This window comes from Vidua macroura, chromosome 8 (assembly GCF_024509145.1).
Source record: "Vidua macroura isolate BioBank_ID:100142 chromosome 8, ASM2450914v1, whole genome shotgun sequence".
Lineage (NCBI taxonomy): Eukaryota > Metazoa > Chordata > Aves > Passeriformes > Viduidae > Vidua > Vidua macroura.
In genome coordinates this window covers 16,477,811-16,495,800 of record NC_071578.1, presented here as the reverse complement: position 1 = coordinate 16,495,800, position 17,990 = coordinate 16,477,811, and the positions used below count along the sequence as shown (strand labels likewise).

Here is a 17,990-nt window from a genome sequence, read left to right as displayed (position 1 = left end):
ATTATAACACCGGCAGTCTTCATTAAATAATTTACTTTTCCAGGTGTTTGCCTCACTGATGAAGGACAACAAAGAAGGGGACAAGAACCATAGCCCAGCACCGAAAAGCTAATGTTGAGGTCTATTGGAAACGTGGAAAACCACTTGATGACAAACAAGTCTTCACATCACTTCTATGTGGAAAAAGCACTATAGAAAATGTGAAAATGAGATGGAAAAAGGACACAGCTCTCAGTGGAGTAACGAACTGATGAAATCTTCACCCTTTTGCCAGTATTAGTTTTTGCCGTGGGAAGATCCGATTTCACACAAAATACTAAAACCTATGAAACTGAGAAGCGGGGAGTTCATATTTAATACTTTAAAAGAATCAGCTCAATGCAATAAACATTTGTAATAACTTCTGTTGGTACTTTAAACAAATTTTTGAGGCATAACTGTTTTTAAAAATACCACAAAGGCACTTTTTGGAGGGGATGAGGGAAATGCTAAATCTTAAGGCCCCAAAACTGCTATCCAAACCAAATGCTTTGGTACAAACATTACCTCCAAAATTAACAATTTGCAAGTATTGAGGACCAAATAAGGTGATTTGGTATGTTTATGTGCAAGGTGGTTAAGATTTGGGAAGGGGTATTGTCTTATTTACTTGTTTAGTTTTTTTTTTTTAAGTTGCAGCTTCATTCTTCAGTCTGGGCAAATGTAATTAACTCAGGAACTGTAGACATATTGTGCCCAAACCTAGAGCAAAAATAATCTGAATTTTAAACAGTTGTAAGAGCAGGGCTGCTATTTTCACTGTACAGCTTTCAAAGCAAGTGGTGTTTAAGCATTTGTTTTGGTGTATTGATTGTGGAGTAAATGGAGTGGGTATTCTGTGAAAGGGTTTTGCCACCAGAAGTTTTATGTTGTCGAGCCATTTCCAGCTAAAAATACTTGTATGTAATGGTGAACACTAGAAAATGACAAGGCTATCTAAAGGTTTTTGTGTTCTCAAAGAAACAGCCACTTTTAACACTTGGAAATAATGCAGACACAGAATTGGTTTTGAAACTGTCTTTTTGTTAGTGTGCAATACTGAAATCCAAAAAGCATCTGGTTTAGTGGTAATTCTTTAACATCTTTTAACTGTGAGACATGACGTCATGCTGTATGTGTCACTGCAAATATTTTCAAACATTTCCTATTCTTGAAGATGCTGTACAACAACCTGTGGTTGTAGGGGACAGAAATTTAAAATGGATAGCACTGCAGGTGAGGAACACTTGCACTCTCTTGATCCATTTTTTGCTAATATTTAATGTAAAATAAATTCCTTACATGTGGGTTTTTGTAACTGGTCCCTCTGGAAATCAAGTAAGAATTACCATTATGTATTTTTAAGTGCAGGAGGCTTCCAGTTGTCTGGTGTTTTAAAAGCAGAGTCTAAATAATCGGGGTAAAGATTTAGTGTGGTGTAACTTGCGTTGCTATCTGGTTTAAAATCTACATATATGCTACTCATAACATTACAATTTGAAATGTAAATGTCCGATTTTTCTTAACTTATGTATTCACTACTTTAATTGGATCCAATTTGTCTTATATTTTTGTGTTATCTTGTACAGTTTTCTTACTTTTCAACTATAAATCTGTATATAACTGTAAATAGAAGGATCAAGCCTTCCTTTCAGACCACTAGTCCCGATTCCTGTAAATAAAACTGACAGCAGCTGCGGGCCGTGCCTCTTTCCGTTCCTCTGGGCAGCGCTCGGGCCCCGGGGGCGCCTTCGGCCTCCGCCGCCAGGGGCCGCTGTGGCCGCGCCGGGCCGGGCCGGGCCGCGCGGGGAGCGCTTCCGCCGCCGGGAGCACGCGCGGGCCGCCGCCATGAAGCCGGTAGGGGCCGTGAGGGGACCGGGCCGGGCGGCGCGGGGAGGGGAGGGGAGCCCGGGGCTCATGGGCGGACGGGCGGGACGGGGAGCCATGGCCGACAGCGGCTGGTGCCGCCGCGGCCCCGGGCCTCCGGGATCAACACAGCAGTGCGGGTGCTTTGGGTGGGCACCGGAGTCCAGCTCTTCAGTGACCGGCCCGTACGGCCCGTACAGGGAGTGATCCCACAGTCTTGCTGTTATTAGCACCACGCTCCAACCAACTGGGCTAAGGATTCGGGGAACCCCACACTGATCCAGCCACTTGTCCCCTTTGTAAAGGGACCCACCATCCCTAACAGCGCTTCGGTGCCCAGTTTCTCTGCACAGCCTTGCCTTCCCATGCCCCTCGTAAGGTGATCCCTGCCGTGTCCATTCCCATCCCGAGCGGCCTTGGGAGCGTTTTGCGGGTTTGGCACGGGCCGCGTGTATTGACCCGAGCCTCCAGGTTTTCCCCGAGCCCGCTTTCTCAGCCCACGGTGCCTCCCCGAGCTCTGGCCCCCGTAACGCTGTTGTGGTACAGCTGGCGTGAGCCTTGCAGCAGGCAGCCTTGCCAGGTCCCTGCAGCTGCTGGGCGGGGAGAGTTTCAGGCAGGAGAAAGCCAAAGCTCAGCCTGGGGAGGTGTCCTGCAGGAGGACATTTGGCCGAGGCTGTGGCCTTGGTCGTTGACGTCCCCCGAGGTACTTAAGCATGTGCTGGGGAACAGCAGCACCCTGAGAAGAGAACAGAGTGCTTGGGAGCACGCAAAGAACTGCGCCCTAACAAGCTGTGTGCCATACCTTGAGTGTTCATGTCTATAAGTGATGACCATAGGGTTTATTAAAAAGATTGTCAGAGCTTGTTTCTGTAAAATATTTGTCACAGTGCTCTCTTCTCAAAGATGTAACACAGTTGTGTAAATTTGAGGCTAATTGATGATACTGTTGTCAAGAAACATATTGTTCAGTCCTAATAGAAAGAGGAACTCGGAGATCTCAAACAGTGGAATAGATTTTGCAAAGACTGTTAACATGTCAGTGACTTGTAGCTTTCTGTTTGTTTTCTAGAGAAAAAACACAAAGCGAGTTCCAAGTTTTCGCAAGTTACTGAGAACTAGTCAAATAAAACTTGACAATAAATTAAAGAATAAACAGTACAAGCAGAAGAGTGCTGCTAAGAAGTATCGTAAAGAACAAAAGAAGTTAAGAGAGGCTGTCAGAGATGCTATTTCTAGAAAACCTTTTCCATTGGAGGAATCCAAGAAGAAACAAGTTGGTAAGTGTTTGCTCAGGTATGGGGCTTACTGAATATCCTGCTGGTTCCTGTTGTAAAATTAAAGAGAACAACGCTTCATTTTCTCTATACAAATAGTTGCTGTGCCTGTTGATAGAATGGGAGACTTGTGAAAAATACAAAATGTGGCCATTCTGGCACTGTGGCCATTCTGGCATCTTTAACTGTCAGTTAAAGATGGTAGAAATGTGTTTGCACTGATCATTATTGGATATCATAGTAAAGGCAGTTTTCTGGGATAAGAAAACCCACATGCATAAAGGTCAGTAGCTCCAGGTAAAAATAAGGCATTAAATGGTCTCAAAAGTGTAGGCAGGTTTTCAAGGGTGACTATACATATGGGATCTTAATCTGTAAACGGTATCTTCTAAAATAGCTAAAAAATGGGAAGAAAAAGAAGAAGAAGATGCTCTTCCACTGGACATGATGGATGAAGATGACTTAAAGTTAATGGAGGATCTGGCCCAAAAAGCATCCTTTTTAACCAGAGATCTTTCTTCTAAGTGAGTTGCAATGTCTCCTTTTCATACTAATTTACCCTTGTGTGCTTAATACATAATTAACATGTAAAGTAATGCATTTATCAGGAGATCTCTTTCAGTCTGGTGTTTCTTTGCAGCTCTGGTTTAGTGTTTCCTCAGCCTGTCAGCACTTCAGTATTAATGTATCAATGTGTATCCGGGCATTCAGGTGCTCCGCCTGATCCTCAGGGTCAGTGTTTCTGCAGTGTTCCTTCCTGGGAGGTGGCTGTAGCATCCTTCAAACAAATGAAACGCTTTAATCTGTAAACAGAGTCTTTTTTTCTATATAGAGTGTTCAGGACATTCCCTGGATTATGGACTACTACATATTGCACTGCAAGTTGTTGGAAAAAAATAAAAAGGGTTCTGTAAGCCATGTCTGTAAACACATGCAGCACCAGAACATTCATACAAAAAATTTGTTACCAGTTTTGTGGACCAAAGGCATTGGGTAGAGTTCACAGTGACATATGTAGAAAGGTAGTGCTCCTAGTTGTAGAACAGTGTTTACAAATACAAATACACTTCTAAAAAGCTGTCTGGTTACATAATTGTTTGAAAATCTTAGCTTGCCTTTTTTGATGATGTGAAAAGACTTTCTATGCTGCTGTAGGGTGGTTTTGATTTGTTAATGCTGATTCTGCTTAGTAATTAATAATTTAGTCTAGTTTCGAGGGAAAGGCGTAAATGGCTTTTATGCACAAAGTTGCAGTTGTGCTGCATGGTCTCTGCATGTGCAGTAGCCACACTGCAAGTTCTTGAATTAGAAGAATTTTGTTTTAAACCTTTCCCTTTCCCTATGGTAAGCACATTTCCCCAGATTAACTGGGTGTGACATAAGTTTAAAGTCTTGCAAAACTCAAAATTTATTGTGTGGTTTTATTTAGAGATATTTTGCAAAATGTAGTTCTATGTGTCTTACATTCATTTTGCCAGAATGTTTTTAGATTGGTAGGAAAACAGTGGAAGTTGTTGCTCTTTTACCTGTTTTACTGCTATGGGCATTTAGTTCCTTTCATAGTGCTCTCTTAAATTGGAGAACAGCTACAGTCTGTCTTAAAAACTTGTCAGATATTACAACACTTACAAATTGTGTGCTTATATTAGCACAGACTAAATACTTACGCTCTTGTACACTTATGTGTAGCTCAGGAGCATACCTGTGAAGGGTACCACACCACGCTGTGCCACACCATTGCTGTTGTCACTGGAGAGAGCTGTGTGACACAGGCTTTGCCAGTGGGCAGAATAGAAAAGTGATAGTAATAGTGCTAAAAACAGCCATGGAGTAGGGTAGATAAAAATGGTCACTGACCCACTCATTGTCATGTCCTGGTTAAGCCTCACCTGGAAGGTCAAGACTCTGTGAGGGGGAGAGAGGCTGTGGGACATGAAGGAAAGCTCTGGACTGGTTGCCCAGTGAGAGGATCCTGGTCCTGCTGGTTGCTGGTGGAGTCCTTGATGGCAGGACTGCTTGGGGTGGTTTAACGGGTCTCAGCCCTGCCAGGGCAGCTGCTGTGCTGTGGGGGAGCACAGAAGGGAAGGAAGGACAAGTGAAACAGCACCCTGGCCTGGGTGAGAGGCAGACACTTAATCCAGCTGGTCAGGCGTGGCTCTTGTCTAATTACATGGCTGGTTCATTTAGTTTGCCTCATATTTTTCAGTGAGCCTGTTCACGTCAAAAAACGAAAACATGAAAATGTGATTGAGAAATATGAGAAGGTGCCAAGACGTTTGCAAACAGAGCCAGAAAAAGAACTCATCCATCTGCTCCCCATCAAAGACAAGAGTGGCATAATTCCTCAAGCTGTGGAAAAGCCAGGTAAGACACAGATTCTGGAACTGGTATAGTAGCCAAGAAGTATAAAATGTATTTGTTTAAAAATTCACAGTGTTTATTATGTGCTTGATGCTAGATACTCTCTTTTTGCAGTTCTTAATGTTGAACATGATGAAGAAGAGGACACAGAAGATATGGAGGAAGCAGAGGGTAATAAAACATTTTGTTTGCTTTTTGTTGGTTTTTTTTTCCAAATCACTTACATACCTGAAAAGTGTTTTGCTGTTCCCCAAGGAAGTTTGCAATTGAAGTGTATTTTGTTCAAGATGTTTTTTAATATGTTCATTACCATGTTGCCACCAAAACATGATCATTATTCAAAGCTTGCACTCTTACCTGTTAGAATCTCAGGAATGGCTGGCTTCAGATTCTCTTTCTTCAAAATGATTTTCATTTTTTGCCTAGAACTGCTGCTTGCATGAAGTTCCTTTTATCCTTTGTGTCATATTTGCTAGTAAGAAGAAAATATTGGTCTTACCTAAAGAATATCTATATGGTTCTATTTTGAATACTCTGAGATCATTTTGAACTGCAGTTCAGGACACAGACCTTTGTAGGCTTTAAGTGTCTGTCTTTGTCTTTAAAATTTTTTACTTAAAACATCAATTCCAGGAAACTGTGATTTCCATTTGCAGTTGGCTATTGAGATAATGGTCATTTTCAAGTACCTTTGTGACTTCTGGGTCCTTACTGTCTAAATATGATCTGAAGTTGAGGTAGGAGATACTTGTAGCAAAATAATACTCAGAAAACACAAACAAAAATAATTGTATTTTTAAGAGAAAAAGTGAATGGTGAATAATGAAAAAGTGAATGGTGAATAAATTGCAGAGCACTGCAGTTTCTTGGTGTGGTTGGGGTAATACATTGAGTTTATATGTTCCTACTGTACTTGGAGAACACCATGGGCAGATTCAAAAACATTTAGTCTGCTTCTTTTTGCAAGCAAAAGATTTTGAAGTGGAGCAAAAATGAATCTGTGGCTTAATATAAGATCTAGCAAAGTCATTCTTAAAGCTTCTTTGACTGTGGAACTTCTTGTGTTAGTCTCTTTTCTTGTGTGGCCTTACCAGGGTACCTGTTTGAAATGCAGTATCTGCAACATGGTATTTGTTAAGTGACTTCCCCTCTTTTCTAACTCTCACATCTGTGCCAGACTTTAATGAGGAACCCCTGCCTGTTCTCACTCCTGAGGAAATGACTGCTCAAAGGAGACAAAAGCTACAGGAGAGGAAGATGCACATAGCTGCCTTAGCATCTGCCATTCTCTCAGAGCCAGACAGCAATGTAGGTACATTTACTTAACCTGTATGTACAAGTGTGTGTATTGTTCACTAAGTCAAGAAACAAAGATCTGAATAAGCAAACAGTAGCAAAAGCACAAGAATATATGGATAGAACACGGAAAAGGTCAGTGTTGTATCACTTTTGTTATTTTTCTTGTTCCTTAAACATGACCCTTATGTAAGCTCTGATTTCAGGGTTGTTTCTCACAGTTCTCAATGCATCAGGATATACTAATAATTTTCTGTAATTCTGTGCAAATTTGTAATAGCAGGATATTTTGAACATTCCTGAGACTAAATTTTTGTTGGGATATCTATAATTTCCTGGCTCTTTATGCAGTACTAAGTAGAGTCTGAGTAACTGCTGAGTTTATGTATGTTGTGCTTGTCCCTTGGTTTGCAGTTGATTTTCATTTGATGTCTGCCTATTTTCTTCAATCAGATTAAGAAGCTGAAAGAGCTGCGTGCCATGCTGATGGAACAGGATCCTAATGTGGCTGTGATTGTTAGGAAGCTGGTCATGGTGTCTTTGATGGAGATATTCAAAGACATTGCACCTTCGTACAAAATTCGGCCTCTGACCGAAGCAGAAAAGGCTACCAAGGTGAAACAGCAAATCTATTTGTAGTGTATGTAAGCAGTTAAGAATATTTTCAGCTATGCCAGATACTAAGACTGATTTGTTAATATGAATTTTTGGTTTTGAGCAAAGGGGACAAATACACAAATACTTGTGGAAGCTCTAAAGCTGTGACACTTTCAGGAAGAGAGGTTTTGGTTTTGAGCATTAAATTCTTACATACTTTCTTCTAAGAGTAGGTGACATGCAGGTGGTAATGGAGGGGAAAAGTAGTGTCTGAAAATAGTATACCAAACCTGGGTTGCTTTCCTCATGAACCTTGGAATAAATTCCTGCACTATAGAGAGTTAGAAAGAAAGCAAATAATGCAATGTTGTCACTTAACTGGCATAGATTTCTTTGAAATGTGTTCAACAATATGCTGAATAAATGCAGTGTAGCTTGTTTTATGGAGCTTGTTTTAAACCAGTTTTTAAAAGGATTTTTTGGATATAGGTTTAGTGCAGTTTAGAGTCGTGGTTTTAAAATAACATCTAGTTGATAATGTTACTTCAAGCTCTATAAATTAAATAGGCCTAGTTGGAAAAAACATGTGTCGAAAAATGCAGATATGTTTTATTTTTAATGCATTTCTAGGAATGTCTGTCTAGAAGAAAAAAGTACTTAGATATCTGATATTTGTTTTAAAACTTTTTTTTCACCATTGGCTAATTTCCAAATAAAATCTCATTTCAATTATGTTTACAGGTTAAAAAAGAAACACAGAAATTGAGGGAATTTGAAGAAGGCCTTGTAAGCCAGTATAAATATTACTTGGAAAATCTGGAACAAACAATTAAAGGTACAGTTAACACTTCTAATTTTTCCTAGTAAAAGCAAAATTGTTTGCAGCAGTTTCCCTCCTCTGAATGAATGGTACCTTCTGTCTTTGAGATAGCACTTGCATGAAGTACGCTTGCAATCACAAAAAATTTAAATATTTATATGATCACCATCATTCTGAAGAGTAATCACTAAAAATAATATTTTGTGCAGATTGGAAGCAAAGGAAATTGAAGAAAAGCAATGTCATCTCATTAAAGGCATATAAAGGTCTTGCAGAGGTAGCAGTGAAGTGTCTGTGTGAGCTGCTTGTGGCCCTACCCCACTTCAACTTCCACAATAACATTATTGTTCTCATTGTTCCACTCATGAATGATCCATCAAAAATGGTAAGTGATTTTGTGATTAGAGAAAGAATTCTTGTTTTGTGTGAAAAATAATTATTTCTGAGCTTTATTCCACAAGATCCACATCTTTTGGCTGTATCTGTTCACTGCTTTACAGGCTGTGTGCACTTTATAATTAGTAAATACCATGAGTATTGTCTGTTACTAGCTGCTGTAGTAGACGTGGCTTTACAGAGCAAAGTGTATTTCTGTATTTTGCTTTTCAGATTTCTGAACTGTGTGTTGAGGCAGTTAAGAAGCTCTTTAAACAGGACAAGTTGGGCTATGCTTCACTTGGTGTAGTTAAAGTAATTTCTGGCCTTGTGAGGGGTAGAAATTACGATGTCAGACCTGAGGTAAGAGTCTTTCTGTTGTACCTCACAATATTCTGTCAAAAGTTTCAAAAATCCCCAAATGTTAAAGTTACTGCAGCTGCTGGCTACAGACAAGCAGGATTTCCTCCTTCTGTCAGACCACAGACAGTTCAGGATTAGGCTGAGCCAGAGAGTTAGACAGGTAAAGGGCAAGGGAGGGAAACTGGAAGGTAGAGACCAGATTCTGCCAGAGACATGGCTTAAGTCAGGCAGGGAGACTTGAAGTGAGAGGCAAATGGAAGAATGGATAGAAATGGACAGTGCTGGGGAAGGTACTGGGAGCAGGGATCAAGAGATACAGGCGTGAAGGAACAGGAGGGGAGTAAGCAGAAGAATTTCGACCAGCAAAGCCCACTAGCTGGAATGGAATTCAGGTTTTCTTACCTTTAGTTCCTATCAGGTTGTAGATGACCTTTCCTTGTATTTATTTTATTTTACAATAGGTGTTAAAAGTATTTCTTCACTTAAGAATTAAGGAAGTAGAATTACAAAAAGATTCTGAAGACATTGCACCAAAGAAAAAGTTCATGACTTACAAAGAGAAAAGAAAAAATCTTTCCAGAATGCAAAGAAAGGTATGACATGTGCTTTGTCATGCTCTACTTCTGTTACTTTATGTAGCAATTTGTTCCAGCAATGATTACACATCTACTGTTGCCATTGTTAACTTTCAGCATCAATGATCAATTTTTGAATTGTACTTGAAAATTTATGAGGCTCTAGAGGGAATTTAATTATCTTTCTATTTTTTCCTCTTTCCTGTGGTGATAATGCTTTTGATTGGTTGTTTCTGATAGGACAGGGGTTACCCTGTAGAATCACAGGGTGACTTAAGCAACTCACCAAGCATGGAAAATTTATTCTCTGGATATCTTTTCAACCTGGATATCCAGACTGGTTGGAAACATTGGATCTGTTATCTTAAAATCAACTGTATATTTTCAGTGGAAGAAAGCAGAAGAGAAACTGGAACGAGAACTCCTGGAAGCAGAAGCATCAGAAAGTAAAGAAAAGAAACTGAAGTTGGTAAATAATTTAAATATTATTTCCCTATTTCAGCAGAGTGGCAGCTCCTAACCCTCTTGTAACTAAGTGTCTTCCCTCCATCCCAACCTGGCAGCATTCCACATCTCTAGATCATGCTGTCAGCTAACACTTTGTGACAGAGGTCTAGGTTTTAGCAAATCACACTCTCAGTTTAGCCAGGGAGGCCAACGTAGCCATTCCTATACCCTTCATGCTGTCTGCTCAAAATGGTATTGAATCCATTGACAAATGTCCTCCAGGTGCCCTGTTCCATAGAACACTGTGTAAGGGGTGTTACAGCCTCTCAGAGTGGCCTTTAGGCAAAGGAGGAGGGTGGCTGTAGCCAGGAGAGAGCCAGGAGCAGGAGAGCACTGGAGGACTTGAGCTTTACAGCATAAGAACAGAGATGGCAGGGCCAGGACTGGTTGGGAAGGCCTGAGTGCAGGCTTGGACAGAGAAAAGCATTTCAGTTGAGTTTAAGTGAAATAGAAATGTCTGTTTCACATGATTAAGTATTTAATTTTGTTTTCTTTCTTTTAGCACACAGAGACCTTGAATATTGTATTTGTAACTTACTTCAGGATCTTGAAGAAAGCTCAGAAATCTCCACTTTTGCCAGCTGTGCTAGAAGGTCTTGCAAAGTAAGAACTGACTACCTTCTTTTGTGTGTCTTGGAAATGACAAAAAGCACTAAAGAAATTTTTGTCTCTGAAAGGGATTTAAGCAGTGAGAAAAGATAGTCCCTGACAAATTAGTTGAAATTCTTTTATTTCTCTGCTGAAGTTTTCTGCTATTTCCAAAACCATTTCAATGTGATTTGAAATTTTTCATGATAGAATTAATGCGGTGCAAATGCCACAGGGTGTGATGTGATTCCATTATTTTGTCTGATTAATTAATTGCTAAAGGACACGAGCATTTCTTTAATCCTCTAGAAAAGCCATTATTAGCATCTTGGTGGCTGAATTTCTTTCCTGTGAAGATAGTAAATGTTCAGCATTTGATTTAGCCTGCTTTTAAGGTGAGGATCTTGGCAATTCAAAACACTTTGAACAGAGTTTACAGATAATGTCTATAATTTAAAAATGAAAATCTCTTTGATTGCAGGTTTGCTCATCTCATAAATGTGGAATTTTTTGATGACCTATTGCTTGTCCTTCATTCTCTTATTGCATCTGGGGTAAGTTGAATTTTATTACAGTTTTCTTAAAATTACTTTCTTTTGGGTATTTAATCACTTTTGTATTCTTAGGATTTAAGCTATCGTGAGAGTCTTCATTGCATTCTCAGTGCTTTTCATATACTCTCTGGTCAAGGTAGGAGACTTTTAAAAACAAACTTTTATTTAATATTGCCTGATAAATAAATGGAGTAAATGTGTTTATCTGGGATTATGTTTATAGGTGATGTTCTTAACATTGATCCCATGAAATTTTACACACATCTGTACAAGACACTGTTCAGCCTACATGCAGGTAATTCCAGATTCTTATTTTCACTGTTCACCTAGATAATATTTATTCTGTTTCCTTGCTATTAAAGCCTTTATGTAGCATTAATAAACTACACTTTTTAAAGATATCTGATTTCTGAGAAGATTATTGTCTGGTTTAACCTACTTTTTTTTCTCGAGTTGCACATTGCATTACTGCAATTCAAATACTTGAATTATTATTCCAATACATGGTAACAGGTTCTAATAATGTAATTTCATTAGGAAATGCCAAATATTTGATCTTGTATAAGCATTTAGTCTGTCCTCAGTTTTTCTACTTCCTTATAATTATTTCTTACATTTGCAATTTAAATATTCTTGTATTTCTTCTCAAATTCTCTCTCCAGTAAAGAAACACCTGATTTTTCCAATATAATTCTAAAAATAATTTAAACTTAAATTTTGCTTTTTAAAATTTTCTAGTATATATTTCTGATTTTTATAATGATAACATTTTTATGTTCTAATATAAATTTCCCAGTAATTCTGAAAAGTTGAATAATTTATAAAAAAAGAGATTTATAAAATTTGAAATTAACATAATTTAAATTAACTTCAGAAATGTGGATTCACTCGGAATAAACTCTTAAGAATAAACCTTCTGCTGTTCTGTATGGGTAAAAGACTAGATCTTTTCACTTTTTAATAATTTATAGAAAATGATACAATGAATGCATTTAGGTTTAAAATAGTAGCTTAATGCTAATAAGCACTATTTATAACACTAATAAGTAGTGTTTAATGATTAGATACTTTTGATGGAACAAGTATTTTCTTAGGAGCACAGAAACAATGGTACATTTTTTCTGTTCAAAACTGGACTATTTTGACCAAAGAAGGGTGGATGCTTAATGTCTGTATCACATGAGAGGTGTCTGAGTCTCCCAGCTTTCCTGCTGTTCTCAGCTCCAGTGTCCAGCCCGTAGCAGGGTACACAATGTATGTCCATGAAGTGGTTCTTTACTCTTGGTGTGAAATTCTGCTTTTGAGGTGGCACCAACGAGGACATAGGGATTGTGCTGCAGTGCCTGGATGTCATGTTTGCCAAGAGGAGAAAGCAAGTCTCCCAGCAACGAGCTCTTGCTTTCCTAAAGCGACTTTCCATCCTTGCTCTTCATGTACTTCCAAATTCCACTGTTGGGATCTTGGCAACAAACAGGGTATTCATGCAAGTAAGTTTTACTTGTTCACATTTTTAGCTTACTGGCTAAAGGCTATGGAATTTTTTGTTAAAATGATTTTTTGCAAAATTTTTTAAAGCACCTTTAACAAGAATGATGAAAACAGAATATGTTTAAATGCTGCTGAAACCGATTGAAGTGGAATGAATCCTGAAACTGACTCAACCATTTTATAATTGGGTGGGTAATATAAACAACTCAGTTTCTGGGGTTTTTTTTTGTGTTGTAGACATTCCCAAGGATGGACCTCTTACTAGACAATGAATCTCAAGGCAGTGGAGTTTATCTCCCAGAATTAGAGGAACCAGAGCATTGCAATGCCCAGAACACAGCACTGTGGGAGCTGCATCTACTGCAGGTCTGTGAGTAACTCAGGGATTTGGGAAGTAACAGCTCAATGTTTAGGTGCTTTACACAAATGGAGAGCAGAGGTCTTCAGGCTTATCTGTCAAATCTTGGCCCATATGAGCCTATTCCAACAGAGTGGAAGAGGAAGACCAACACAGTGCTATGGAAGGATGAGCTCAGAAGGGGATGTTACACATCCCTTATTATAATACCACACTGGTTCATACTGCAGGTTGCCTTATTAGATTAGTTTGGAGACTTTTTAGATCTGTTAAGTTCCCTTGCAGTCCAGCCCTTTTTCCAAGAGGAACTGACACTTTGATCTGTCATTCCAGACAGGGTTTGGAGAGAGCTTCCTCTGCCCTTTGTCCCTGCTTTCTGGGAGTAGAAATTATCTAACTGGAGTCATGCTCACAGCATGATATGAGGGAATAAATGCATGACATTAATCCCACAAACTGATGGATTTTAAGGTACTCAGTTTCTAAGATAGAAGCAGACCTTCCATCTTATGAATTGGAAATAAACATGAGATTCTATAGATAAATACGTTGTCCTTTACTGTCTGTCTACTGCCTTTGTTCTTCCTTTCTTTCAGAGACATTATCATCCAACAGTGCAGAAATTTGCAACTCACCTTATTGCTGGAGCTCCAACTGAAGGCTCAGGAGCTCTTCCGCTTGATTTGAGCCAAAGGTGAGTTATCAAAGAGTTCCGTTTTTTATAATAGGCCCTGAAAGGAAGCTGTTGCTTATACTATATTAAAGGAATTCCTAAAAATAATTAAAGACTCTGATCTTCAAACTCTCTTTCTTCTTCTGCCAGTACAGAATGCAGAATGCTGGGTGCCTTTTTTTTTTTTTCTTTTCTTTTCCTTTCTTTTCCCTTTTGAGACTTGTGGCCAGGCTGTGACAAGGGTCAGCATCTCAAAGTGCAGTGTGTTTTCTTCCCTGGGAGCAAAATAACTTCAGCAGCAGCCCTGATCTGAATATGGATCAGGATCACTGAACTGGGGCTGTCCAGTGGAAACTAGAACCCAAGTTGCAGTGTAAGGTCTGTAGTAGGTTAAAACATGAGAACAGCCATTCAGGCTCAGACTAAGATCTAATTCAGCATCCTGTCTTTGGCAGTGGCTGGCAGCAGGTGCCTTGTGAAAAGTAAAACCAGGGCATACACAAGAACCATGCTCTGAGCAGGCCTCTGACAGGTTTCAGCCTGGTGCATTTCATGAACCTGATACCATTTTCTGTTAGTATCTCTCCATGGAGTTCTTTATAAAACTGTTCAATGTCCCTTGAATCAGAGCACACCTTCTGCAATTGCAGCATTTTTTGGTAAGGGTTCTGTGAGTCCACAGCTCCTTTTGGTAAGATCTGCTTGTTTTTGTTTTGAACCTGGTGCCAGTTTGCTTCATTTAACAGCCCCTGGTTCTTACTGTGGGAGCAGAAGTGCACAGCCTGCTCGATCGCTCTTTCTGTGCCTCAGAGGACTTTGCAGACCTCAGATGTCTCTGTCTCTGCTGGATGGAGGGATCCATCCACCTCACACAGGAGCTGTTCCATATTTTCCATACACTTTATTGCATGTTCCTGAACCTTTACGAATTTAAGCATTTCAAGATGAAATTGGAGACTTTGTTGCAATATTTGAGATGTGGATGATCTATGGATTTATAATGGAACTAATTTCTGTTGTGTTCTGTTTCTTTTCAACTCCAAACAGCACTTCAGCCACAATCCCATAAAAGTATCTGTCATAACAAGAGTGGTCTGCTCAGAGCCTACTGTTTTTATGTAGAGTTGCTTTTTCCAACACTAAATTTCATTTGCCACTTTACTGATCATCTGATACAGTCAGTCTGCAGTTCTCTACAGGTAGTTCATTCTTACTATTACAAATAACTTGGTGTTCTCCAGCTCTTTTTTGAACATGATGGAAAGCGCAGGTCCTGGAAAAAACCTTGTGGAAATCCAGTTTCTTCCTGCCATTGCAAAAAATGACTATAGACTCCTGTCCTCTGTTTCCTATCTTTTAACCAGTTTTTTCTGTGATGGTCCTGTTCTCCCATGGATTTTTTTCATAAAACCCTTTGGCAAGGAACTGTTGGAAATTCTGGCAGATTGTGTCAGCTAGACCATCTTTACCTACCTTCCCCCCCCCCCCCCCCCTTTTCAAGTATGTACAGATCAGAGCTCTGGGAAGACAACAGTTTTCTTGTGCGTATTTAGACACATTTTACTTAATTTGACTTGCATTATTTCCTAACCATTGGCTCCTGATCTTTTCCAGGTGATGCTCATTACTCTGAGGAGTTCTAAAATATGTTGGAGGGGGAGAGTGGGGTTTGTGTGAGATGCTGCTGTTGGGTTGGTGATAGATCAGCTGGTGTTGTATTTATCTAATGCCATTTTTCTTTCACTGTTTATTTACTGTAGGTCTGCTACAGAACTTTTTGAGACATACTGTATGAAAGGAATGACCTTTAATCCTCCTGTTGCATCAGTAACACCCAGAAGAAAGGTACTGTTCTCATTGCTCTGTATCCTTTTCTTAAGCATGTGTCACACCAATATAACCTGTATCTGCTGGCTCACTATGCAGTGCCCAAGCATTGGCACACTCAGTGTCGCTTTCTGGTTTCTGTACTTTTTGCATCAAGTACATTTTTTAAACTGGGATAAGATAGGACTGAGGATAAAGAAGGAAGAAATAGCTTGTATAAATAGTCCTGCCTCCCACAGCATCAGTTAACATAGCAAGATTAATATGGTAGCTGTTATTTTGCACTTTGCAGTGGTTCAGTGCAGATTTCTTGGCTCTTTTCTGTAATGATGAACTAATGTTTGTTCAAAAAGCAATAATAAAAAGCCAGCTCTTTCCCCGGGGTGGGTAGTTGCCAAGACAGCTGGATTTCCAGAGTGTTTGATTCAGTGTGTTGAGAGATACTGATCCCTGTTAGTGTCACTACAGGTTTAAAGTGGAAATTTGAGGGGAACAAAGACTTAATGTAAGAGGAGGATAAATGGGGGAAGTGTTTAATCCTTAGTGCTGGATGTGTTCCAGATGCCAGCCTCCTTAAATGTCCAGTTAGTGGTGTGTCCTTTAAAAAGTGGTAATTTCCCTTCTTTCTAATGCAGACATTATAACCTATTAATTAACCTTGTCAGTGCTCCACTTTGTAACTCAGTAATGTCAGTTGAAGCCTTGAGAGCACAATGTTTTTTTCCATTTTAGAGAAGCAACTTCTGAAAATGTGTTTGTACTTAACTTATTCAGTTGTTTTGTAATGACTCCTTGATATATGTGTTCTGCTAGGGAGTTACATGAGCAGCTTTGACAGAGCAAGGCTGAGAACAGCAGATGGGAGAGAAATAAGGGTTGAATAAGGAAATGCACAAGCTCCTTTAGGGAGCAGAAACAATGGAACAGCAAGATCACAAAGTGACCATAGGGCTATAATGGACCTAAGTGGGAAAATTACCTTGGGCTCTTGCCTGCTCTATGGTTGTTTGGATCATTTAACAAATTTTGGCAGTATCTGAGTTTTACCCTCTGTGTTCTGCATGTCTTTTGTGTGCCAGGCTGCCAGTCTGTCAGGATCTCCCTGCTCTTGACAGAAGCTCTGAACTGGAGTCCTGTGCACCACTAAAGAGAGACTCTCATTTCTCCATGAGTGCACAAAATACTTGGTTCTGGAAATTTTAAGGGAAGTTTAATCATATGCATGATCATCATTCTTCATTTGAGCACCAGGAAAATGCAGGGCTCGAGGTGTGGATGGAGGCAGAAGGGTCAGGGGACTCCTTTCTGACTCACAACCTGTGCTGCGAGCATTACTGACTTTTGGTCAGAGGTGCTTGATTTATGAATGTGTGCTGGCAGCAAACTGTGCTTGATTTGTATTTGTAAGGTGTGTTGAACAGGAGGCAGTGTGTGAACACCCCCACCCCGAGCTGGAAGCCATGGCTGTGTGTAGTAGGCAGTCTTCTAAAGCCCAGCTTACCACAAACCACAAAAGCCTCACCAAACCCACGAGCTTATGAAGGACTGCCTGGCACGGTGCTTTGCCAGTTGAACAGGTCTGGTCTAGATGACTGAGACCATGGGAGAGGAAGAAGACTGCTAAACTTAGGTAGGCATGGAAAACATGGACTTGTTTAGTAATACAACTCATATTTTGTAATTTTCAGGATACGTTCTCGCAAATGGATTCATTTGTAGATGAAGAACTAAACAAACAGCTTCAACAACACATCAATGAGACTGTTGCTCACAAACCCTTGGATTTTGCTAAGCACTTGAAGAAATCATCTTTGGCATAAATGTATCTATCAATCAAGTTCACTTGGATTCTTAATTATGGAGAAAGATTGGGTGAAAGAAATCACCAGTCATCATAAAAGGAACACAAAGTAGGCTTTTGTGTGAATATAGAAACACAAGAAAAGGTAACAGCAGTTTTTCACACAGTTACAGGCCTGTGCCCCTAACCACCAAGCCCCTGTTCAGGGGGCTGGGGAATCACAATGAACTGTCATGTCAGTGTTTTAAAAAGATACAAACCCAAGTAATTTAAGAATTGTTTGCAACCATGCAAAATTGTATTTTTCTTTATGTATTTTTCTAGTTTTTATAACAGAATATAGACATACATGTTTCTGCAAACTCACTGGGTTGTGTTGATAACTTAATAAATATTTTGAAAATGTTAACACAATATTGACTGTTTGATGTCTAAGTTACCTAGACATTTGGAATATGTATTGCATTTTTCCTGTTTTTCTTCTGATGTCTTCTATCCATTTATCTCATCTTGAAATGATTTTAAATTTGGTGTTTTTTTCCACTCTGATGAATCTTGACATTGGCAAATTAAGAATATTGAATTTCAGTTCTAAGCTGTCATAATGATTGAATGCTCTACTGCAGTGTCTTCAATAAAGCATTGCTGT

At 39.5% G+C, this 17,990-nt stretch overlaps 2 protein-coding genes across 3 annotated transcripts in view; both read left to right on the top strand.

Annotated features, from left to right (window-relative positions):
- Positions 1-1,717, top strand: part of TBC1D12 (TBC1 domain family member 12) — a 41,392-nt gene extending 39,675 nt beyond the window's left edge. For both annotated transcript variants that reach the window (XM_053984116.1, XM_053984115.1), the window contains one exon: positions 44-1,717. In XM_053984116.1, the coding sequence (XP_053840091.1) occupies positions 44-112 (69 nt within the window). In that variant the 3' untranslated portion in view covers positions 113-1,717. The remainder of the gene's footprint in view (positions 1-43) is intronic.
- Positions 1,718-1,850: 133 nt separating this feature from the next.
- NOC3L (NOC3 like DNA replication regulator) lies at positions 1,851-17,755 on the top strand. Its single transcript, XM_053984001.1, has 21 exons — positions 1,851-1,875; positions 2,954-3,161; positions 3,556-3,682; positions 5,365-5,522; positions 5,634-5,690; positions 6,697-6,827; positions 7,269-7,430; positions 8,154-8,247; positions 8,442-8,617; positions 8,842-8,970; positions 9,432-9,563; positions 9,934-10,014; positions 10,555-10,655; positions 11,122-11,194; positions 11,267-11,330; positions 11,418-11,489; positions 12,500-12,681; positions 12,920-13,048; positions 13,637-13,734; positions 15,474-15,558; positions 17,229-17,755. Exons 1-21 carry the CDS (start codon positions 1,867-1,869, stop codon positions 17,358-17,360), a joined length of 2,400 nt encoding a protein of 799 aa, XP_053839976.1. The 5' UTR covers positions 1,851-1,866; the 3' UTR covers positions 17,361-17,755.
- The last annotated feature ends 235 nt before the right edge of the window (positions 17,756-17,990 follow it).

Coding starts and splice junctions, on each gene's coding strand:
- NOC3L (XM_053984001.1), top strand. Junction 7,431..8,153: donor AAGCAGAAAAGGCTACCAAG/GTGAAACAGCAA, acceptor TTATGTTTACAG/GTTAAAAAAGAAACACAGAA. Junction 11,195..11,266: donor ATTCTCTTATTGCATCTGGG/GTAAGTTGAATT, acceptor TTGTATTCTTAG/GATTTAAGCTATCGTGAGAG.